Raw genomic sequence first — 24198 nt, 5'->3', positions numbered from 1 at the left:
TTGCTAGAATAAAACCCCCCAGCCCTCACCTGTGTTTGAATTTCATTCACTCACTCAGTCATTCATTCATTCTTCTCTATGCCACTCAGTCCCAACACTGTCAACCCACAAATTACCATTTCCCATCCCCTTAATGTACTGTACTGTACCTCTACCTGTACCTGTACTGTACACATTGAATAACACACTTAGTCATCCTGATAGAAATAACAAAAATATTTATTTACATTTTTACATTTTTTGGGGGGGGTTAGCATAACTAGGATAAATCGGGATCTTCTTCTATCACCATGTCTACAATGGACGCTGCAGGTGATGTTGTGGCAGACCTCTTGGTTCTCGTGACAAACATAGTTATGGGCAGTTGTTGGCGCTTTTTCTTTTCCTTGGCTAACAAGGCTCTGTATGGTGCAATGGTGTTGTCAAGGGAGGCCTTAAATTGAAAATAGCGAGTCATGTGGGGATCCCAAAGTTCCGCCATGCGTTGGAGATTTGCAGCAGCTTTGTTCATTTCTGCAAGCCGCTCCAGCGTTAGGCCAACATCTTCTTGTTCCTCACCTTGTTCAGCTCCCTCTTCCTCCTCTTCTTCACTCGCTGACCTGGTCAGCTCCTCCAGATCTTTGTCTGTCAGCGGTAGGCCATGCTCATCAAGCAAACCATTGACTTCCTCTGGTGTCATGTCAACGAAGCCTTCTCCACCCAGTGCCTGTGCCAGCTTCACAGAGTTCTGGACTGCAGCATCTTGAATTTCTTCGGGAGCAAACCCCCTGTGAGCATGCACCACTTCTGGCCACAATTTCTTCCAGCAGGCATTCATTGTCTGCGACTTCATATCCACTAAGGCACTCTGAATGTTCGTCAGACAAGATGCAATTGTGTACTGACGCCAGTAGGCCTTCAATGTGAAGTTTGCATCAGCATCCATTGCTGCCACGATGCTTGCAAGAGAATTGCGCATGTACAGTGCCTTAAATGCGCGGATAACACCTTGATCCATTGGCTGGATAAGCGATGTGGTGTTTGGTGGCAAGAATTCGACTTGCACCCCATCATGTTCATGTTCCAGGTCATCATGGCCTCCCGCATTGTCCATTAGGAGAAGCACTTTGAAATTGAGTCCTTTGCCAGCCAAATAAACCTGCACCTGTGGGATGAAGCACTGATTAAACCAGTCCCGCGTGAGGGGTTTTGTAATCCATGCTTTAGGATTATGCATCCAGTACACTGGCAATGAATTCTTATTTCTGTTCTTGAGGGCTCTTGGATTTCGTGACCTATAGATTAGCCCTGGCTTCAGCAAAAAGCCTGCTGCATTCCCACACATGATCAAAGTCACCCGATCTTTCATGGCCTTAAAGCCAGGGGCTTTGGCTTCATCTTGCATCAAGAAAGTCCTTGAAGGCATCCTCTTCCAGAACAGGCCTGTTTCGTCCATGTTGAACACCTGTTCTGGAAGGTAGCCCCCTTCTGCAATTAGCTCTTTAAACGTGCCCTGGACAAAGTTTTCGGCTGCACCTGTATCTGCTGAGGCAGCTTCTCCGTGCAATGACACACTCTTCAGGCCATAGCGCCGTTGAAATTTCTCAAACCACCCTTTGCTTGCTGTGAATGTGGCTGGGGCTGAGGCTGAAGAAGCAGATGTTGACGGCTGGGGGTCTCCAGAGTCATCAGCGCCTTCATCTACAGAGAATGACAGGAAAGGGAGAGAGAAGTGACTTGAATGAAAGCATACAGTCCTTCCTTCCCTTCTCTCCTTCCCTCCCTCCTTCCCTCCTCCCTCCCTTCCCTCCTCCCTTCTCTCCTTCCCTCCTTCCTTCTCTCCTTCCTTCCCTCCTCCCTCCCTTCTCTCCTTCCCTCCTTCCTTCTCTCCTTCCTTCCCTCCTCCCTCCCTTCTCTCCTTCCCTCCTTCCTTCCCTCCTCCCTCCCCTCCTTCCCTCCTTCCTTCCTTCTCTCCTTCCTTCCCTCCTCCCTCCCTTCTCTCCTTCCCTCCTTCCTTCCCTCCTCCCTCCCCTCCTTCCCTCCTTCCTTCCTTCTCTCCTTCCTTCCCTCCTCCCTCCCTTCTCTCCTTCCCTCCTTCCTTCCCTCCCTCCTTCCCTCCTCCCTCCCTTCTCTCCTTCCCTCCTTCCTTCCTTCTCTCCTTCCTTCCCTCCTCCCTCCCTTCTCTCCCTCCCTCCCTCCTTCCCTTCTCTCCTTCCTTAAAAAACACTTAAATACACTTATAAAAAACACCATTCCTTACCTCGGTCTACCCCATCTGCATCTGTGTGTTCAAGACGGTTGTACAATTGCTGCGCCTTGGTTCGGATAGTGTTCGTATCCAAAGCAATGCTCTTTTTTCGGCAGTCTTCTAGCCACACAGACAAACCAGCTTCCATCTTCATAAGCCGTTTGTTTCTAGGCGTCACTACTCTTTTGGCAGCCTTGTTGAATGATATCAGAGAAGTTTGCCTTATCTTCTTCTCATCTTTCTTAATGTATCGCACAGTCGATTCGTTGAGCCCATAATGGCGACCAACCTCTACATTAGAATGTCCCGCTTTCAGCATGTCCAACAGTTCAATCTTTTCCTTGATTGTCAACATCTTCCGGGTCTTTTTAGCATCGCCTCCACTCCTCATTGAACGTTTAGGTGCCATCTTCAAAGAAGATCCAAACAGATCCAAGGCACAGATGGAAGACACAGATGCAAAGCACAGCAACTCCAAGGCAGATGGAAGACACAGATGCACAGATGGAAGACACAGATGCAAAGCACAGCAACTCCAAGGCAGATGGAAGACACAGATGCACAGATGGAAGACACAGATGCAAAGCACAGCAAATCCAAGGCAGATGGAAGACACAGATGCACAGATGGAAGACACAGATGCAAAGCACAGCAACTCCAAGGCACAGATGGAAGACACAGCTCGAAGGAACGGCTCGAAGGAACTGCTCGAAGGAACTGCTCGAAGAAACGTCTGGAAGGAACGGCTCGAAGGCTCGAAGGAACGGCTGCAAAAACTTTTGCAAAAGTTGCAAAACCGATTGCAATTGCAAAGCAATGACGCGTGACGTCATCGGGCGGGAAAAACCAAGCAGTTTTTTTTTTTTTTTTTTAAATTTTTCCGGAAAATCGCGATGTAGCGCTCGCGAGAATCGAGATGGTAACAATTGGTTTAAAATAGCGAAATAGCCCTTTCGCGATCATTGAGGACGCGAAACTCGAGGGTTCACTGTATTTTATACAAAGAACATTAGCCTATTTACAAATTATAGAGTGATTCCAATTTATTCTTTATAACTCGGTCTCGAATTCCCATCAGTTTTTTCACTTTATTTTCATTGATCTTATTCATTTTAGTATCCATAATTTCAAACATTAACAGTGTTTCTCAACCTTTCTAATACCGCGACAGTTCCTCATATTGTGATGACCCCCAACCATAAGTCTAGCGCCAATTCTCCCAACAGAGCTTGAAGCTGATTGGCAGGAAGATCAGAGGGACACCCCCACTGTAAACGCCTGATTGGTCAGATTGTAAAACTATGTTCCAAGGCGCCAGGATAGAAGCTTTTACGCCTAACACCAGGGGAAATTTGTCTTTTCCCATGGTCTTAGGTGACCCCTGTTAAACGGTCATTAGACCACAAAGAGGTCCTGACACCCAGGTTGAGAACCATTGAGGGAAAGTTGGGGGGAAAATAAGACTTGCTGCTATTTTTTTTCCCAAAGAAGAGTCATTGGTAGCTTTCCTTTGGATTACAGGCTGGATTTATGACTGTGAGAAACAAGCTAACCCAAGCTCAACAGGTGGGGAAACAAAATAGGTTTACCTTCCAGTACATGAAACTAACTGGGTCCACCACTGTGGGTTGGATGATCTCTCTTCCTGGAAAGATCCCCCATGTGACAGCGTTGGGCTGCATCTCGTGAGCATTGGTGACGTTTTCTCCCTACAGAAGCAACAGGAAAAGTGTTGAAGAAGAGCCAAAGGGGGCCAGAGGTTTCTTCTGTATACGTTTTAATGCCATGGAGAGCTGTCTGATCACCCAACTAATAGACCACATTCAAGTTTTGGTTACCACCATAGTTCCCTCTAAGGCCACGCAGAGACAAGGGTGGCGGAGGGCCCCCCCGCCCGCCGCCACCACCACCAGGTCTTTGCCAGAACTGGCAAAGCAGCGTTTCTTCCTCCTCCACGGCGGGTGCTCCCGTCCCTTCCCCACCCCAGGCGGCGTCGCTGCTATTGCTGCAGCTTCTGGATTGCAGCTCCTGGTTGCGAGGGGGGCAAGGCGAGGGGCTCAGCCTGTGCTGCGACAGAAAGGGAGAGGCGGCAGTGGCGGCTCTGTGGGGCCTTGAGCTGACTTCAAGTGCTGTGCCCAAGGAACTGGCGCGCTTTTCAAATGCGCCGTTTCCCCAGGCAGCCGGCTTCGCCTCCTCCCCCACCACCGCTTCCTCGCCTCGCCTCTGTCCCCATTCTGTTCACCTCCACTTCATCCACCAGCCTTCGTGCTTTTCTTTCGGCGGAGGAGCTAAGCGGCTGGAGACCTTAAAACAAAGGAATCAATGTAAAAGCGCCGCTGGTCTGGCAATGTCTCCGGCCGCTTAGCTTTTCCTGTCCAGCCCGAAGCCGGGAAAAAAGTGTGAAGGCTGGCATTAATCCCTTTATTTTAAAGTCTCCGGCCTTTTAGCTCCTCCGCCGAAAGAAAAGCACGGAGGCTGCCTGCTTGAGCCTCCCATTGCTCCACGCCGCTTTGCCCTGCCTGTCATCCTGGGCAAAGTGCTGGGTGAGGGAGTCAGGAAGGTCCTCCTGCCCCCCCCAGCCGAAACACAACGGAGGTCCGCCGCCACCAGCTTGAGCCTCTCATTGCTCCACGCCGCTTCGCCCTGCCTGTCATCCTGGCTCAAGCGGGCGGCGGCGGACCTCCGTTGTGTTTTCGGGGGGGGCAGACCTCCGTTGTGGGGGGGGCAGGAGGACCTTCCTGACTCCCTCCCCCCAGGGCTTCACCCAGCGCCCTCAATGGAGGTCCTCCGCTCCCCCCTCCTGGGGCTGGCACCTCCGTCTTGGCCCAGCCAGTGGGCCAGTGCCAGCCCCGTGCCCATGCCAAGTGCAGCGCCAGCAATGTACGGCAGCCCGCCATCCCCGTCGGTGCCTCCTGGAGCTCCCGCTTGCAGCCGACCGCCCCACGGCTACTGCCCAGTGCCCGGCGCTCTCCCGCTCCTACTTCGTGATGTGAATTGCTCGGGCTGATGGTGGGGCTCCTGCTGCTGCCTCCAAGCCTTTTCGCCCTGAATCTGATGGGCGCCTTCTCCCGATCCCGGTTGGGAAAAAGGAAACTTTTCCGGGAAGCCCCCGCGCTTCTGGCCCCGAAAACATATTTGTGAACATGAGTGGTGTTGCAAGGCAGGAAAAAAAAGAAGAGCAAAAGAGAGAAAGAAAAGAGAGAGGAAGAAAGAAAGAAAGTGTGAGAGAGAGAGAAATAGAAAAGAAAGGAGGAAGAGAAAGAGAGGGAAAGAGTGAGGGGGAGAGAAAGAAGAGAGGGGGGGAAAGAGAGGGAGGGAGGAAGAGAGAGAAACAGATAGAAAAAAGGGGAGGAAAGAAAAGAAAGAAAGGAAAAAAAATGGGACTAAGAAAGAGAGAAAGAAAATCAAAATCTAGTTTGAAACTAGCTCAAATATTTAAGTGGCATTTTGATATTGATAGAGTTGCCCCATTCAGAGGTCACTGTTATGGACACACAGTATTTTATTCGGAAATTCTCTGAGGCAAAATATGATGGGTTTTTTAAAAACCAAAATTTATTTACTGCAGATTAAGATCAGCAAAACAATATCAATCATCCAATTTCTTACTTAACATGCTTTAATTTTCATGTCTCTCAGCTGCATAAAAACCTTTGGTAGCTTATAATTAAAAAGAAAAATAACAAATATTAAAAGAAAAAAGCAGGCTACTGAAAAAGAACATGGTTTCTTCCCTTTGGCAAGAGTTGTAGAAATTTGAGGAGGGATGATTATTAAATATGGATTGACTATGAAATGATGGTAAAAGATATATTTAGTTTTGTTTAATATTAGGATGTATTAATTTGTAAAATTGGATTAGAATTTTAAAACTATATAGAATTACATAGATAAAATTAATGGAAGGTCCTCTTCGATCCACAGCTAACATTGGAACACCATCTTTCAGCTGTGGCGAGGAGGGCGTTTGCCCAGGTTCGCCTGGTGCGCCAGTTGCGGCCCTACTTGGACAGGGAGTCATTGCTCACAGTCGCTCACGCCCTCATTACCTCGAGGTTCGATTACTGCAACGCTCTATACATGGGGCTACCTTTGAAAAGTGTTCGGAAACTTCAGATCGTGCAGAATGCGGCTGCGAGAGCCATCGTGGGGCTTCCCAGATTCGCCCACGTTTCTACAACACTCCATGGACTGCACTGGTTGCCGATCAGTTTCCAGTCACAATTCAAAGTGTTGGTTATGACCTTTAAAGCCCTACATGGCACTGGACCAGAGTACCTCCAGAACCACCTGCTACCGCACGAATCCCAACGACCAATAAGATCCCACAGAGTTGGCCTTCTCCAGGTCCCGTCGACTAAACAATGTCGTTTGGCGGGCCCCAAGGGAAGAGTCTTCTCTGTGGCGGCCCCGGCCCCCTGGAATCAACTCTCCCAGAGATTAGAACTGCCCCCACCCTCCTTGTCTTTCGTAAGCTAATCAAGACCCACCTATATCGCCAGGCATGGAGGAACTGAGACACCTTCCCCAGACTTTTTTACTTTATGTTTGGTATGTATGTGTTGTTTGGTTTTAAATGATAGTGTTTTATATGTCTTTTTCTCTTTTAATACAGTAATACCTCATCTTACGAACTTAATTGGTTCCGGGAGGAGGTTCGTAAGGCGAAATGTTCGTAAGATGAAACAATGTTTCCCATAGGAATCGATGTAAAAGCGAATAATACGTGCAAGCCATTAGGAAAATCCAAAACTTTAGAAGCAAGGCGAACAGAGGGTTGGGAAGGCATTGAAAGGGGGCGGGTTGGGGAATAAATGACGGCGGGGGGGGGGATTCCTGGAACGTAAGGAATGGGGTGGCTGGAGGAATAAATGAGAGGGGATCCTTGAACATAAGGAAAGAGGTGGCTGGAGGAATAAATGACAGCGCAGGGAGGGGTGAGTCCTGGAACGTAAGGAATGGGGTGACTGGAGGAATAAATGAGAGGGGATCCTTGAACATAAGGAATGGAGTGGCAGGAGGAATAAATGAGAGGGGATCCTTGAATGAGAGGGATCCTTGAACGAAATGAAAGAGGTGGCTGGAGGAATAAATGAGAGGGGATCCTGGAACGTAAGGAAAGTGGTGGCTGGAGGAATAAATGAGAGGGGATCCTTGAACGAAAGGAAAGAGGTGGCTGGAGGAATAAATGAGAGGGGATCCTTGAACGTAAGGGAAGAGGTGGCTGGAGGAATAAATGAGAGGGGATCCGGGAACGAAAGGAAAGAGGTGGCTGGAGGAATAAATGAGAGGGGATCCTTGAATGAGAGGGGATCCTTGAACGAAAGGAAAGAGGTGGCTGGAGGAATAAATGAGAGGGGATCCTTGAACGTAAGGAAAGAGGTGGCTGGAGGAATAAATGAGAGGGGATCCTTGAACGAAAGGAAAGAGGTGGCTGGAGGAATAAATGAGAGGGGATCCTTGAACGTAAGGAAAGAGGTGGCTGGAGGAATAAATGAGAGGGGATCCTTGAACGTAAGGAAAGAGGTGGCTGGAGGAATAAATGAGAGGGGATCCTTGAACGAAAGGAAAGAGGTGGCTGGAGGAATAAATGAGAGGGGATCCTTGAACGTAAGGAAAGAGGTGGCTGGAGGAATAAATGAGAGGGGATCCTTGAACGAAAGGAAAGAGGTGGCTGGAGGAATAAATGAGAGGGGATCCTTGAACGTAAGGAAAGAGGTGGCTGGAGGAATAAATGAGAGGGGATCCTTGAACGTAAGGAAAGAGGTGGCTGGAGGAATAAATGAGAGGGGATCCTTGAACGTGAGGAAAGAGGTGGCTGGAGGAATAAATGAGAGGGGATCCTGGAACGTAAGGAAAGAGGTGGCTGGAGGAATAAATGAGAGGGGATCCTTGAACGTAAGGAATGGGGTGGCTGGAGGAATAAATGAGAGGGGATCCTGGAACGTAAGGAATGGGGTGGCTGGAGGAATAAATGAGAGGGGATCCTTGAACGTAAGGAAAGAGGTGGCTGGAGGAATAAATGAGAGGGGATCCTTGAACGTAAGGAAAGAGGTGGCTGCAGGAATAAATGAGAGGGGATCCTTGAACGTAAGGAATGGGGTGGCTGGAGCAATAAATGAGAGGGGATCCTTGAACATAAGGAATGGAGTGGCAGGAGGAATAAATGAGAGGGGATCCTTGAACAAAAGGAAAGAGGTGGCTGGAGGAATAAATGAGAGGGGATCCTTGAACGTAAGGGAAGAGGTGGCTGGAGGAATAAATGAGAGAGGATCCTGGAACGAAAGGAAAGAGGTGGCTGGATGAATAAATGAGAGGGGATCCTTGAACATAAGGAAAGAGGTGGCTGGAGGAATAAATGAGAGGGGATCCTTGAACGAAAGGAAAGAGGTGGCTGGAGGAATAAATGAGAGGGGATCCTTGAACGTAAGGGAAGAGGTGGCTGGAGGAATAAATGAGAGAGGATCCTGGAACGAAAGGAAAGAGGTGGCTGGAGGAATAAATGTGAGGGGATCCTTGAACGTAAGGAAAGAGGTGGCTGGAGGAATAAATGAGAGGGGATCCTTGAATTAGAGGGGATCCTTGAATGTAAGGAATGGGGTGGCTGGAGGAATAAATGAGAGGGGATCCTGGAACGTAAGGAAAGAGGTGGCTGGAGGAATAAATGAGAGGGGATCCTTGAACGTAAGGAATGGGGTGGCTGGAGGAATAAATGAGAGGGGATCCTGGAACGTAAGGAAAGAGGTGGCTGGAGGAATAAATGAGAGGGGATCCTTGAATGAGAGGGGATCCTTGAACATAAGGAAAGAGGTGGCAGGAGGAATAAATGAGAGGGGATCCTTGAATGTAAGGAAAGAGGTGGCTGGAGGAATAAATGAGAGGGGATCCTGGAACGTAAGGAAAGAGGTGGCTGGAGGAATAAATGAGAGGGGATCCTTGAACGTAAGGAATAGGGTGGCTGGAGGAATAAATGACAGGGGATCCTTGAACGTAAGGAAAGAGGTGGCAGGAGGAATAAATGAGAGGGGATCCTTGAACGTAAGGAAAGAGGTGGCTGGAGGAATAAATGAGAGGGGATCCTTGAATGTGTGGGGATCCTTGAACGTAAGGAATAGGGTGGCTGGAGGAATAAATGAGAGGGGATCCTTGAATGTAAGGAATGGGGTGGCTGGAGGAATAAATGAGAGGGGATCCTTGAACGAAAGGAAAGAGGTGGCTGGAGGAATAAATGAGAAGGGATCCTGGAACGTTAGGAATGGGGTGGCTGGAGGAATAAATGAGAGGGGATCCTGGAACGTAAGGAATGAGGTGGCTGGAGGAATAAATGAGAGGGGATCCTGGAACATAAGGAAAGAGGTGGCTGGAGGAATAAATGAGAGGGGATCCTTGAATTAGAGGGGATCCTTGAATGTAAGGAATGGGGTGGCTGGAGGAATAAATGAGAGGGGATCCTTGAACAAAAGGAAAGAGGTGGCTGGAGGAATAAATGAGAGGGGATCCTTGAACATAAGGAAAGAGATGGTTGGAGGAATAAATGAGAGGGGATCCTTGAACGAAAGGAAAGAGGTGGCTGGAGGAATAAATGAGAGGGGATCCTTGAACGAAAGGAAAGAGGTGGCTGGAGGAATAAATGAGAGGGGATCCTTGAACGTAAGGAAAGAGGTGGCTGGAGGAATAAATGAGAGGGGATCCTTAAACGTAAGGAAAAAGGTGGCTGGAGGAATAAATGAGAGGGGATCCTTGAACGTAAGGAAAGAGGTGGCTGGAGGAATAAATGAGAGGGGATCCTTGAATTAGAGGGGATCCTTGAATGTAAGGAATGGGGTGGCTGGAGGAATAAATGAGAGGGGATCCTGGAACGTAAGGAAAGAGGTGGCTGGAGGAATAAATGAGAGGGGATCCTTGAATGTAAGGAAAGAGGTGGCTGGAGGAATAAATGAGAGGGGATCCTGGAACGTAAGGAAAGAGGTGGCTGGAGGAATAAATGAGAGGGGATCCTTGAACATAAGGAATAGGGTGGCTGGAGGAATAAATGACAGGGGATCCTTGAACGTAAGGAAAGAGGTGGCAGGAGGAATAAATGAGAGGGGATCCTTGAACGTAAGGAAAGAGGTGGCTGGAGGAATAAATGAGAGGGGATCCTTGAATGTGAGGGGATCCTTGAACGTAAGGAATAGGGTGGCTGGAGGAATAAATGAGAGGGGATCCTGGAACGTAAGGAAAGAGGTGGCTGGAGGAATAAATGAGAGGGGATCGTTGAATTAGAGGGGATCCTTGAATGTAAGGAATGGGGTGGCTGGAGGAATAAATGAGAGGGGATCCTGGAACGTTAGGAATGGGGTGGCTGGAGGAATAAATGAGAGGGGATCCTGGAACGTAAGGAATGAGGTGGCTGGAGGAATAAATGAGAGGGGATCCTGGAACATAAGGAAAGAGGTGGCTGGAGGAATAAATGAGAGGGGATCCTTGAACGTAAGGAAAGAGGTGGCTGGAGGAATAAATGAGAGGGGATCCTTGAACGTAAGGAAAGAGGTGGCTGGAGGAATAAATGAGAGGGGATCCTTGAACGTGAGGAAAGAGGTGGCTGGAGGAATAAATGAGAGGGGATCCTGGAACGTAAGGAAAGAGGTGGCTGGAGGAATAAATGAGAGGGGATCCTTGAACGTAAGGAATGGGGTGGCTGGAGGAATAAATGAGAGGGGATCCTGGAACGTAAGGAATGGGGTGGCTGGAGGAATAAATGAGAGGGGATCCTTGAACGTAAGGAAAGAGGTGGCTGGAGGAATAAATGAGAGGGGATCCTTGAACGTAAGGAAAGAGGTGGCTGGAGGAATAAATGAGAGGGGATCCTTGAACGTAAGGAATGGGGTGGCTGGAGCAATAAATGAGAGGGGATCCTTGAACATAAGGAATGGAGTGGCAGGAGGAATAAATGAGAGGGGATCCTTGAACAAAAGGAAAGAGGTGGCTGGAGGAATAAATGAGAGGGGATCCTTGAACGTAAGGGAAGAGGTGGCTGGAGGAATAAATGAGAGAGGATCCTGGAACGAAAGGAAAGAGGTGGCTGGATGAATAAATGAGAGGGGATCCTTGAACATAAGGAAAGAGGTGGCTGGAGGAATAAATGAGAGGGGATCCTTGAACGAAAGGAAAGAGGTGGCTGGAGGAATAAATGAGAGGGGATCCTTGAACGTAAGGGAAGAGGTGGCTGGAGGAATAAATGAGAGAGGATCCTGGAACGAAAGGAAAGAGGTGGCTGGAGGAATAAATGTGAGGGGATCCTTGAACGTAAGGAAAGAGGTGGCTGGAGGAATAAATGAGAGGGGATCCTTGAATTAGAGGGGATCCTTGAATGTAAGGAATGGGGTGGCTGGAGGAATAAATGAGAGGGGATCCTTGAACATAAGGAAAGAGGTGGCAGGAGGAATAAATGAGAGGGGATCCTTGAATGTAAGGAAAGAGGTGGCTGGAGGAATAAATGAGAGGGGATCCTTGAATGTAAGGAAAGAGGTGGCTGGAGGAATAAATGAGAGGGGATCCTGGAACGTAAGGAAAGAGGTGGCTGGAGGAATAAATGAGAGGGGATCCTTGAACGTAAGGAATAGGGTGGCTGGAGGAATAAATGACAGGGGATCCTTGAACGTAAGGAAAGAGGTGGCAGGAGGAATAAATGAGAGGGGATCCTTGAACGTAAGGAAAGAGGTGGCTGGAGGAATAAATGAGAGGGGATCCTTGAATGTGAGGGGATCCTTGAACGTAAGGAATAGGGTGGCTGGAGGAATAAATGAGAGGGGATCCTTGAATGTAAGGAATGGGGTGGCTGGAGGAATAAATGAGAGGGGATCCTTGAACGAAAGGAAAGAGGTGGCTGGAGGAATAAATGAGAAGGGATCCTGGAACGTTAGGAATGGGGTGGCTGGAGGAATAAATGAGAGGGGATCCTGGAACGTAAGGAATGAGGTGGCTGGAGGAATAAATGAGAGGGGATCCTGGAACATAAGGAAAGAGGTGGCTGGAGGAATAAATGAGAGGGGATCCTTGAATTAGAGGGGATCCTTGAATGTAAGGAATGGGGTGGCTGGAGGAATAAATGAGAGGGGATCCTTGAACAAAAGGAAAGAGGTGGCTGGAGGAATAAATGAGAGGGGATCCTTGAACATAAGGAAAGAGATGGTTGGAGGAATAAATGAGAGGGGATCCTTGAACGAAAGGAAAGAGGTGGCTGGAGGAATAAATGAGAGGGGATCCTTGAACGAAAGGAAAGAGGTGGCTGGAGGAATAAATGAGAGGGGATCCTTGAACGTAAGGAAAGAGGTGGCTGGAGGAATAAATGAGAGGGGATCCTTAAACGTAAGGAAAAAGGTGGCTGGAGGAATAAATGAGAGGGGATCCTTGAACGTAAGGAAAGAGGTGGCTGGAGGAATAAATGAGAGGGGATCCTTGAATTAGAGGGGATCCTTGAATGTAAGGAATGGGGTGGCTGGAGGAATAAATGAGAGGGGATCCTGGAACGTAAGGAAAGAGGTGGCTGGAGGAATAAATGAGAGGGGATCCTGGAATGTAAGGAAAGAGGTGGCTGGAGGAATAAATGAGAGGGGATCCTTGAATGTAAGGAAAGAGGTGGCTGGAGGAATAAATGAGAGGGGATCCTGGAACGTAAGGAAAGAGGTGGCTGGAGGAATAAATGAGAGGGGATCCTTGAACGTAAGGAATAGGGTGGCTGGAGGAATAAATGACAGGGGATCCTTGAACGTAAGGAAAGAGGTGGCAGGAGGAATAAATGAGAGGGGATCCTTGAACGTAAGGAAAGAGGTGGCTGGAGGAATAAATGAGAGGGGATCCTTGAATGTGAGGGGATCCTTGAACGTAAGGAATAGGGTGGCTGGAGGAATAAATGAGAGGGGATCCTGGAACGTAAGGAAAGAGGTGGCTGGAGGAATAAATGAGAGGGGATCCTTGAATTAGAGGGGATCCTTGAATGTAAGGAATGGGGTGGCTGGAGGAATAAATGAGAGGGGATCCTGGAACGTTAGGAATGGGGTGGCTGGAGGAATAAATGAGAGGGGATCCTGGAACGTAAGGAATGAGGTGGCTGGAGGAATAAATGAGAGGGGATCCTGGAACATAAGGAAAGAGGTGGCTGGAGGAATAAATGAGAGGGGATCCTTGAATTAGAGGGGATCCTTGAATGTAAGGAATGGGGTGGCTGGAGGAATAAATGAGAGGGGATCCTTGAACGTAAGGGAAGAGGTGGCTGGAGGAATAAATGAGAGAGGATCCTGGAACGAAAGGAAAGAGGTGGCTGGATGAATAAATGAGAGGGGATCCTTGAACATAAGGAAAGAGGTGGCTGGAGGAATAAATGAGAGGGGATCCTTGAACGAAAGGAAAGAGGTGGCTGGAGGAATAAATGAGAGGGGATCCTTGAACGTAAGGGAAGAGGTGGCTGGAGGAATAAATGAGAGAGGATCCTGGAACGAAAGGAAAGAGGTGGCTGGAGGAATAAATGTGAGGGGATCCTTGAACGTAAGGAAAGAGGTGGCTGGAGGAATAAATGAGAGGGGATCCTTGAATTAGAGGGGATCCTTGAATGTAAGGAATGGGGTGGCTGGAGGAATAAATGAGAGGGGATCCTGGAACGTAAGGAAAGAGGTGGCTGGAGGAATAAATGAGAGGGGATCCTTGAACGTAAGGAATGGGGTGGCTGGAGGAATAAATGAGAGGGGATCCTGGAACGTAAGGAAAGAGGTGGCTGGAGGAATAAATGAGAGGGGATCCTTGAATGAGAGGGGATCCTTGAACATAAGGAAAGAGGTGGCAGGAGGAATAAATGAGAGGGGATCCTTGAATGTAAGGAAAGAGGTGGCTGGAGGAATAAATGAGAGGGGATCCTTGAATGTAAGGAAAGAGGTGGCTGGAGGAATAAATGAGAGGGGATCCTGGAACGTAAGGAAAGAGGTGGCTGGAGGAATAAATGAGAGGGGATCCTTGAACGTAAGGAATAGGGTGGCTGGAGGAATAAATGACAGGGGATCCTTGAACGTAAGGAAAGAGGTGGCAGGAGGAATAAATGAGAGGGGATCCTTGAACGTAAGGAAAGAGGTGGCTGGAGGAATAAATGAGAGGGGATCCTTGAATGTGAGGGGATCCTTGAACGTAAGGAATAGGGTGGCTGGAGGAATAAATGAGAGGGGATCCTTGAATGTAAGGAATGGGGTGGCTGGAGGAATAAATGAGAGGGGATCCTTGAACGAAAGGAAAGAGGTGGCTGGAGGAATAAATGAGAAGGGATCCTGGAACGTTAGGAATGGGGTGGCTGGAGGAATAAATGAGAGGGGATCCTGGAACGTAAGGAATGAGGTGGCTGGAGGAATAAATGAGAGGGGATCCTGGAACATAAGGAAAGAGGTGGCTGGAGGAATAAATGAGAGGGGATCCTTGAATTAGAGGGGATCCTTGAATGTAAGGAATGGGGTGGCTGGAGGAATAAATGAGAGGGGATCCTTGAACAAAAGGAAAGAGGTGGCTGGAGGAATAAATGAGAGGGGATCCTTGAACATAAGGAAAGAGATGGTTGGAGGAATAAATGAGAGGGGATCCTTGAACGAAAGGAAAGAGGTGGCTGGAGGAATAAATGAGAGGGGATCCTTGAACGAAAGGAAAGAGGTGGCTGGAGGAATAAATGAGAGGGGATCCTTGAACGTAAGGAAAGAGGTGGCTGGAGGAATAAATGAGAGGGGATCCTTAAACGTAAGGAAAAAGGTGGCTGGAGGAATAAATGAGAGGGGATCCTTGAACGTAAGGAAAGAGGTGGCTGGAGGAATAAATGAGAGGGGATCCTTGAATTAGAGGGGATCCTTGAATGTAAGGAATGGGGTGGCTGGAGGAATAAATGAGAGGGGATCCTGGAACGTAAGGAAAGAGGTGGCTGGAGGAATAAATGAGAGGGGATCCTTGAACGTAAGGAATAGGGTGGCTGGAGGAATAAATGACAGGGGATCCTTGAACGTAAGGAAAGAGGTGGCTGGAGGAATAAATGAGAGGGGATCCTGGAACGTAAGGAAAGAGGTGGCTGGAGGAATAAATGAGAGGGGATCCTTGAATGAGAGGGGATCCTTGAACATAAGGAAAGAGGTGGCAGGAGGAATAAATGAGAGGGGATCCTCGAATGTAAGGAAAGAGGTGGCTGGAGGAATAAATGAGAGGGGATCCTTGAATGTAAGGAAAGAGGTGGCTGGAGGAATAAATGAGAGGGGATCCTGGAACGTAAGGAAAGAGGTGGCTGGAGGAATAAATGAGAGGGGATCCTTGAACGTAAGGAATAGGGTGGCTGGAGGAATAAATGACAGGGGATCCTTGAACGTAAGGAAAGAGGTGGCAGGAGGAATAAATGAGAGGGGATCCTTGAACGTAAGGAAAGAGGTGGCTGGAGGAATAAATGAGAGGGGATCCTTGAATGTGAGGGGATCCTTGAACGTAAGGAATAGGGTGGCTGGAGGAATAAATGAGAGGGGATCCTTGAATGTAAGGAATGGGGTGGCTGGAGGAATAAATGAGAGGGGATCCTTGAACGAAAGGAAAGAGGTGGCTGGAGGAATAAATGAGAAGGGATCCTGGAACGTTAGGAATGGGGTGGCTGGAGGAATAAATGAGAGGGGATCCTGGAACGTAAGGAATGAGGTGGCTGGAGGAATAAATGAGAGGGGATCCTGGAACATAAGGAAAGAGGTGGCTGGAGGAATAAATGAGAGGGGATCCTTGAATTAGAGGGGATCCTTGAATGTAAGGAATGGGGTGGCTGGAGGAATAAATGAGAGGGGATCCTTGAACAAAAGGAAAGAGGTGGCTGGAGGAATAAATGAGAGGGGATCCTTGAACATAAGGAAAGAGATGGTTGGAGGAATAAATGAGAGGGGATCCTTGAACGAAAGGAAAGAGGTGGCTGGAGGAATAAATGAGAGGGGATCCTTGAACGAAAGGAAAGAGGTGGCTGGAGGAATAAATGAGAGGGGATCCTTGAACGTAAGGAAAGAGGTGGCTGGAGGAATAAATGAGAGGGGATCCTTGAATTAGAGGGGATCCTTGAATGTAAGGAATGGGGTGGCTGGAGGAATAAATGAGAGGGGATCCTGGAACGTAAGGAAAGAGGTGGCTGGAGGAATAAATGAGAGGGGATCCTTGAACGTAAGGAATGGGGTGGCTGGAGGAATAAATGAGAGGGGATCCTGGAACGTAAGGAAAGAGGTGGCTGGAGGAATAAATGAGAGGGGATCCTTGAATGAGAGGGGATCCTTGAACATAAGGAAAGAGGTGGCAGGAGGAATAAATGAGAGGGGATCCTTGAATGTAAGGAAAGAGGTGGCTGGAGGAATAAATGAGAGGGGATCCTTGAATGTAAGGAAAGAGGTGGCTGGAGGAATAAATGAGAGGGGATCCTGGAACGTAAGGAAAGAGGTGGCTGGAGGAATAAATGAGAGGGGATCCTTGAACGTAAGGAATAGGGTGGCTGGAGGAATAAATGACAGGGGATCCTTGAACGTAAGGAAAGAGGTGGCAGGAGGAATAAATGAGAGGGGATCCTTGAACGTAAGGAAAGAGGTGGCTGGAGGAATAAATGAGAGGGGATCCTTGAATGTGAGGGGATCCTTGAACGTAAGGAATAGGGTGGCTGGAGGAATAAATGAGAGGGGATCCTTGAATGTAAGGAATGGGGTGGCTGGAGGAATAAATGAGAGGGGATCCTTGAACGAAAGGAAAGAGGTGGCTGGAGGAATAAATGAGAAGGGATCCTGGAACGTTAGGAATGGGGTGGCTGGAGGAATAAATGAGAGGGGATCCTGGAACGTAAGGAATGAGGTGGCTGGAGGAATAAATGAGAGGGGATCCTGGAACATAAGGAAAGAGGTGGCTGGAGGAATAAATGAGAGGGGATCCTTGAATTAGAGGGGATCCTTGAATGTAAGGAATGGGGTGGCTGGAGGAATAAATGAGAGGGGATCCTTGAACAAAAGGAAAGAGGTGGCTGGAGGAATAAATGAGAGGGGATCCTTGAACATAAGGAAAGAGATGGTTGGAGGAATAAATGAGAGGGGATCCTTGAACGAAAGGAAAGAGGTGGCTGGAGGAATAAATGAGAGGGGATCCTTGAACGAAAGGAAAGAGGTGGCTGGAGGAATAAATGAGAGGGGATCCTTGAACGTAAGGAAAGAGGTGGCTGGAGGAATAAATGAGAGGGGATCCTTAAACGTAAGGAAAAAGGTGGCTGGAGGAATAAATGAGAGGGGATCCTTGAACGTAAGGAAAGAGGTGGCTGGAGGAATAAATGAGAGGGGATCCTTGAATTAGAGGGGATCCTTGAATGTAAGGAATGGGGTGGCTGGAGGAATAAATGAGAGGGGATCCTGGAACGTAAGGAAAGAGGTGGCTGGAGGAATAAATGAGAGGGGATCCTGGAACGTAAGGAAAGAGGTGGCTGGAGGAATAAATGAGAGGGGATCCTTGAACGTAAGGAATAGGGTGGCTGGAGGAATAAATGACAGGGGATCCTTGAACGTAAGGAAAGAGGTGGCAGGAGGAATAAATGAGAGGGGATCCTTGAACGTAAGGAAAGAGGTGGCTGGAGGAATAAATGAGAGGGGATCCTTGAATGTGAGGGGATCCTTGAACGTAAGGAATAGGGTGGCTGGAGGAATAAATGAGAGGGGATCCTTGAATGTAAGGAATGGGGTGGCTGGAGGAATAAATGAGAGGGGATCCTTGAACGAAAGGAAAGAGGTGGCTGGAGGAATAAATGAGAAGGGATCCTGGAACGTTAGGAATGGGGTGGCTGGAGGAATAAATGAGAGGGGATCCTGGAACGTAAGGAATGAGGTGGCTGGAGGAATAAATGAGAGGGGATCCTGGAACATAAGGAAAGAGGTGGCTGGAGGAATAAATGAGAGGGGATCCTTGAATTAGAGGGGATCCTTGAATGTAAGGAATGGGGTGGCTGGAGGAATAAATGAGAGGGGATCCTTGAACAAAAGGAAAGAGGTGGCTGGAGGAATAAATGAGAGGGGATCCTTGAACATAAGGAAAGAGATGGTTGGAGGAATAAATGAGAGGGGATCCTTGAACGAAAGGAAAGAGGTGGCTGGAGGAATAAATGAGAGGGGATCCTTGAACGAAAGGAAAGAGGTGGCTGGAGGAATAAATGAGAGGGGATCCTTGAACGTAAGGAAAGAGGTGGCTGGAGGAATAAATGAGAGGGGATCCTTAAACGTAAGGAAAAAGGTGGCTGGAGGAATAAATGAGAGGGGATCCTTGAACGTAAGGAAAGAGGTGGCTGGAGGAATAAATGAGAGGGGATCCTTGAATTAGAGGGGATCCTTGAATGTAAGGAATGGGGTGGCTGGAGGAATAAATGAGAGGGGATCCTGGAACGTAAGGAAAGAGGTGGCTGGAGGAATAAATGAGAGGGGATCCTGGAATGTAAGGAAAGAGGTGGCTGGAGGAATAAATGAGAGGGGATCCTTGAATGTAAGGAAAGAGGTGGCTGGAGGAATAAATGAGAGGGGATCCTGGAACGTAAGGAAAGAGGTGGCTGGAGGAATAAATGAGAGGGGATCCTTGAACGTAAGGAATAGGGTGGCTGGAGGAATAAATGACAGGGGATCCTTGAACGTAAGGAAAGAGGTGGCAGGAGGAATAAATGAGAGGGGATCCTTGAACGTAAGGAAAGAGGTGGCTGGAGGAATAAATGAGAGGGGATCCTTGAATGTGAGGGGATCCTTGAACGTAAGGAATAGGGTGGCTGGAGGAATAAATGAGAGGGGATCCTGGAACGTAAGGAAAGAGGTGGCTGGAGGAATAAATGAGAGGGGATCCTTGAATTAGAGGGGATCCTTGAATGTAAGGAATGGGGTGGCTGGAGGAATAAATGAGAGGGGATCCTGGAACGTAAGGAATGAGGTGGCTGGAGGAATAAATGAGAGGGGATCCTGGAACGTTAGGAATGGGGTGGCTGGAGGAATAAATGAGAGGGGATCCTGGAACGTAAGGAATGAGGTGGCTGGAGGAATAAATGAGAGGGGATCCTGGAACATAAGGAAAGAGGTGGCTGGAGGAATAAATGAGAGGGGATCCTTGAATTAGAGGGGATCCTTGAATGTAAGGAATGGGGTGGCTGGAGGAATAAATGAGAGGGGATCCTTGAACGAAAGGAAAAAGGTGGCTGGAGGAATAAATGAGAGGGGATCCTTGAACATAAGGAAAGAGATGGTTGGAGGAATAAATGAGAGGGGATCCTTGAACGAAAGGAAAGAGGTGGCTGGAGGAATAAATGAGAGGGGATCCTTGAACGAAAGGAAAGAGGTGGCTGGAGGAATAAATGAGAGGGGATCCTTGAACGTAAGGAAAGAAGTGGCTGGAGGAATAAATGAGAGGGGATCCTTGAACGTAAGGAAAGAGGTGGCTGGAGGAATAAATGAGAGGGGATCCTTGAACGTAAGGAAAGAGGTGGCTGGAGGAATAAATGAGAGGAGATCCTGGAACGTAAGGAAAGAGGTGGCTGGAGGAATAAATGAGAGGGGATCCTTGAACGTAAGGAATGGGGTGGCTGGAGGAATAAATGAGAGGGGATCCTTGAACATAAGGAATGGAGTGGCAGGAGGAATGAGAGGGGATCCTTGAATGAAAGGGGATCCTTGAACGAAAGGAAAGAGGTGGCTGGAGGAATAAATGAGAGGGGATCCTGGAACGTAAGGAAAGAGGTGGCTGGAGGAATAAATGGGAGGGGATCCTTGAACGAAAGGAAAGAGGTGGCTGGAGGAATAAATGAGAGGGCATCCTTGAACGTAAGGGAAGAGGTGGCTGGAGGAATAAATGAGAGAGGATCCTGGAACGAAAGGAAAGAGGTGGCTGGAGGAATAAATGAGAGGGGATCCTTGAACATAAGGAAAGAGGTGGCTGGAGGAATAAATGACAGCGCAGGGAGGGGGGAGTCCTGGAACGTAAGGAATGGGGTGGCTGGAGGAATAAATGAGAGGGGATCCTTGAACATAAGGAATGGAATGGCAGGAGGAATAAATGAGAGGGGATCCTTGAATGAGAGGGGATCCTTGAACGAAATGAAAGAGGTGGCTGGAGGAATAAATGAGAGGGGATCCTGGAACGTAAGGAATGAGGTGGCTGGAGGAATAAATGAGAGGGGATCCTGGAACGTTAGGAATGGGGTGGCTGGAGGAATAAATGAGAGGGGATCCTGGAACGTAAGGAATGAGGTGGCTGGAGGAATAAATGAGAGGGGATCCTGGAACATAAGGAAAGAGGTGGCTGGAGGAATAAATGAGAGGGGATCCTTGAATTAGAGGGGATCCTTGAATGTAAGGAATGGGGTGGCTGGAGGAATAAATGAGAGGGGATCCTTGAACGAAAGGAAAAAGGTGGCTGGAGGAATAAATGAGAGGGGATCCTTGAACATAAGGAAAGAGATGGTTGGAGGAATAAATGAGAGGGGATCCTTGAACGAAAGGAAAGAGGTGGCTGGAGGAATAAATGAGAGGGGATCCTTGAACGAAAGGAAAGAGGTGGCTGGAGGAATAAATGAGAGGGGATCCTTGAACGTAAGGAAAGAAGTGGCTGGAGGAATAAATGAGAGGGGATCCTTGAACTTAAGGAAAGAGGTGGCTGGAGGAATAAATGAGAGGGGATCCTTGAACGTAAGGAAAGAGGTGGCTGGAGGAATAAATGAGAGGAGATCCTGGAACGTAAGGAAAGAGGTGGCTGGAGGAATAAATGAGAGGGGATCCTTGAACGTAAGGAATGGGGTGGCTGGAGGAATAAATGAGAGGGGATCCTTGAACATAAGGAATGGAGTGGCAGGAGGAATGAGAGGGGATCCTTGAATGAAAGGGGATCCTTGAACGAAAGGAAAGAGGTGGCTGGAGGAATAAATGAGAGGGGATCCTGGAACGTAAGGAAAGAGGTGGCTGGAGGAATAAATGGGAGGGGATCCTTGAACGAAAGGAAAGAGGTGGCTGGAGGAATAAATGAGAGGGCATCCTTGAACGTAAGGGAAGAGGTGGCTGGAGGAATAAATGAGAGAGGATCCTGGAACGAAAGGAAAGAGGTGGCTGGAGGAATAAATGAGAGGGGATCCTTGAACATAAGGAAAGAGGTGGCTGGAGGAATAAATGACAGCGCAGGGAGGGGGGAGTCCTGGAACGTAAGGAATGGGGTGGCTGGAGGAATAAATGAGAGGGGATCCTTGAACATAAGGAATGGAATGGCAGGAGGAATAAATGAGAGGGGATCCTTGAATGAGAGGGGATCCTTGAACGAAATGAAAGAGGTGGCTGGAGGAATAAATGAGAGGGGATCCTGGAACGTAAGGCAAGTGGTGGCTGGAGGAATAAATGAGAGGGGATCCTTGAACGAAAGGAAAGAGGTGGCTGGAGGAATAAATGAGAGGGGATCCGGGAACGAAAGGAAAGAGGTGGCTGGAGGAATAAATGAGAGGGGATCCTTGAATGTGAGGGGATCCTTGAACGTAAGGAATAGGGTGGCTGGAGGAATAAATGAGAGGGGATCCTGGAACGTAAGGAAAGAGGTGGCTGGAGGAATAAATGAGAGGGGATCCTTGAATTAGAGGGGATCCTTGAATGTAAGGAATGGGGTGGCTGGAGGAATAAATGAGAGGGGATCCTTGAACGAAAGGAAAGAGGTGGCTGGAGGAATAAATGAGAAGGGATCCTGGAACGTTAGGAATGGGGTGGCTGGAGGAATAAATGAGAGGGGATCCTGGAACATAAGGAAAGAGGTGGCTGGAGGAATAAATGAGAGGGGATCCTTGAATTAGAGGGGATCCTTGAATGTAAGGAATGGGGTGGCTGGAGGAATAAATGAGAGGGGATCCTGGAACGAAAGGAAAGAGGTGGCTGGAGGAATAAATGAGAGGGGATCCTTGAACATAAGGAAAGAGATGGTTGGAGGAATAAATGAGAGGGGATCCTTGAACGAAAGGAAAGAGGTGGCTGGAGGAATAAATGAGAGGGGATCCTTGAACGAAAGGAAAGAGGTGGCTGGAGGAATAAATGAGAGGGGATCCTGGAACGTAAGGAAAGAGGTGGCTGGAGGAATAAATAAAATAAATAAATAAATAATGAAAAGATGAAATAGGGGAGACATGATGGACCCAGAGGGCTTTCAGACGGCGCTTGGGGTTATTCCAGATACACTCGTCCACAGTTCGTCGGAGTCTCTTGCGGAAGCCTGGAACAAGGCTGCAGCGGAGGCTCTTGATCGGATTGCGCCTTTGCGACCTCTCCATGACGCTAGACCCCGTAGAGCTCCATGGTTCAACGAGGAGCTCCAGGAGTTGAAACGCCAGAAGAGACGTCTAGAGAAGCGATGGAAGAAGAGTAAGTCTGAATCCGATCGAACACTTGTAAGAGCTTTTATTAAGACTTACAAAGTGGCGCTCAAGGCGGCAAGACGCGCGTATCATGCCGCCTTGATTGCATCAGCGGAATCCCGCCCAGTCGCTCTGTTTAGGTTGACCCGCTCCCTTCTTAACCAGGGGGGAATTGGGGATTTTAACACGTTTTTCGCTGATAAAATCGCTCAGATCCGGGCGGACCTCGACTCAAATTGGAAAACAAAGTCGGCTGACAACGAGTCAGTCGAGGTGACTGGTGCCCGTACTTGTCCACCTGTCTGGGAAGAGTTTGATCTGGTGACACCTGATGAAGTGGACAAGGCCATTGGAGCTGTGAGTTCCGCCACCTGTTTACTGGATCCGTGTCCCTCCTGGCTGGTTTCGGCCAGCAGGGAGGTGACACGGAGCTGGGTCCAGGAGATTGTCAATGCTTCCTTGGGGAGGGGATCCTTTCCATCATCCTATAAAGAGGCACTCGTGCGCCCCCTCCTCAAGAAGCCTTCCCTGGACCCAGCCGTACTTAATAACTACCGTCCAGTCTCCAACCTTCCCTTTATGGGGAAGGTTGTTGAGAAGGTGGTGGCACTCCAGCTCCAACGGTCTTTGGAAGAAGCCGATTATCTAGGTCCCCAGCAGTCAGGTTTCAGGCCCAGTTACAGCACGGAAACTGCTTTGGTCGCGTTGATGGATGATCTCTGGCGGGCCCGGGACAGGGGTTTATCCTCTGTCCTGGTGCTTCTTGACCTCTCAGCGGCTTTCGATACCATCGACCATGGTATCCTTCTGCACCAGCTGGAGGGGTTGGGGGTGGGAGGCACTGTTCTTCAGTGGTTCTCCTCCTACCTCTCCGATCGGTCGCAGTCGGTGTTAGTGGGGGGCCAGAGGTCGACCCCGAGGTCTCTCCCTTGTGGGGTGCCTCAGGGATCGGTCCTCTCCCCCCTGCTATTTAATATCTACATGAAACAGCTGGGTGAGATCATCCAAGGGCATGGGGTGAGGTATCATCAGTACGCTGATGATACCCAGCTTTACATCTCCACCCCATGCCCAGTCAACGAAGGAGTGGAAGTGATGTGCCGGTGTCTGGAGGCTGTTGGGGCCTGGATGGGTGTCAACAGACTCAAACTCAACCCGGATAAGACGGAGTGGCTGTGGGTTTTGCCTCCCAAGGACAATTCCATCTGTCCTTCCATTACCCTGGGGGGGAATTATTGACCCCCCTCGGAGAGGGTCCGCAACTTGGGCATCCTCCTCGACCCACAGCTCACATTAGAGAACCATCTTTCAGCTGTGGCGAGGGGGGCGTTTGCCCAGGTTCGCCTGGTGCACCAGTTGCGGCCCTATCTGGACTGGGACTCACTGCTCACAGTCACTCATGCCCTCATCACCTCGAGGTTCGGCTACTGTAATGCTCTCTACATGGGGCTACCTTTGAAAAGTGTTCGGAAACTCCAGATCGTGCAGAATGCAGCTGCGGGAGCAGTCATGGGCTTACCTAGGTATGCCCATGTTTCACAAACACTCCGCAGTCTGCATTGGTTGCCGATCAATTTCC

The 24198-nt window shown here is 48.8% G+C and overlaps 2 protein-coding genes across 3 annotated transcripts in view; both read right to left on the bottom strand.

Moving 5' to 3' along the window:
* Positions 1–24198, bottom strand: part of MTHFR (methylenetetrahydrofolate reductase) — a 61672-nt gene that overhangs the window by 6172 nt on the left and 31302 nt on the right. For both annotated transcript variants that reach the window (XM_070759502.1, XM_070759503.1), the window contains one exon: positions 3817–3936. In XM_070759502.1, the coding sequence (XP_070615603.1) occupies positions 3817–3936 (120 nt within the window). The remainder of the gene's footprint in view (positions 1–3816; positions 3937–24198) is intronic.
* On the bottom strand, positions 202–2970 carry LOC139170776 (tigger transposable element-derived protein 1-like). Its single transcript, XM_070758283.1, has 2 exons — positions 2240–2970; positions 202–1680 (listed from the first exon to the last, which is right to left on the bottom strand). The coding sequence occupies exons 1-2, from the start codon at positions 2634–2636 to the stop codon at positions 260–262; spliced, it is 1818 nt and encodes a 605-aa protein (XP_070614384.1). The 5' UTR covers positions 2637–2970; the 3' UTR covers positions 202–259.

This window comes from Erythrolamprus reginae, chromosome 8 (assembly GCF_031021105.1).
Source record: "Erythrolamprus reginae isolate rEryReg1 chromosome 8, rEryReg1.hap1, whole genome shotgun sequence".
Taxonomy (NCBI): domain Eukaryota; kingdom Metazoa; phylum Chordata; class Lepidosauria; order Squamata; family Dipsadidae; genus Erythrolamprus; species Erythrolamprus reginae.
This window is presented reverse-complemented; position numbering and strand designations above follow the sequence as displayed.

Bases quoted from the DNA above. Each gene is read 5' to 3' on its own strand.
- LOC139170776 (XM_070758283.1), bottom strand. From the start codon at position 2,636: ATGGCACCTAAACGTTCAATGAGGAGTGGAGGCGATGCTAAAAAGACC. The intron at 1,681-2,239 runs GTAAGGAATGGT...CATTCTCTGTAG, and splicing joins TGCAGATGGGGTAGACCGAG to ATGAAGGCGCTGATGACTCT.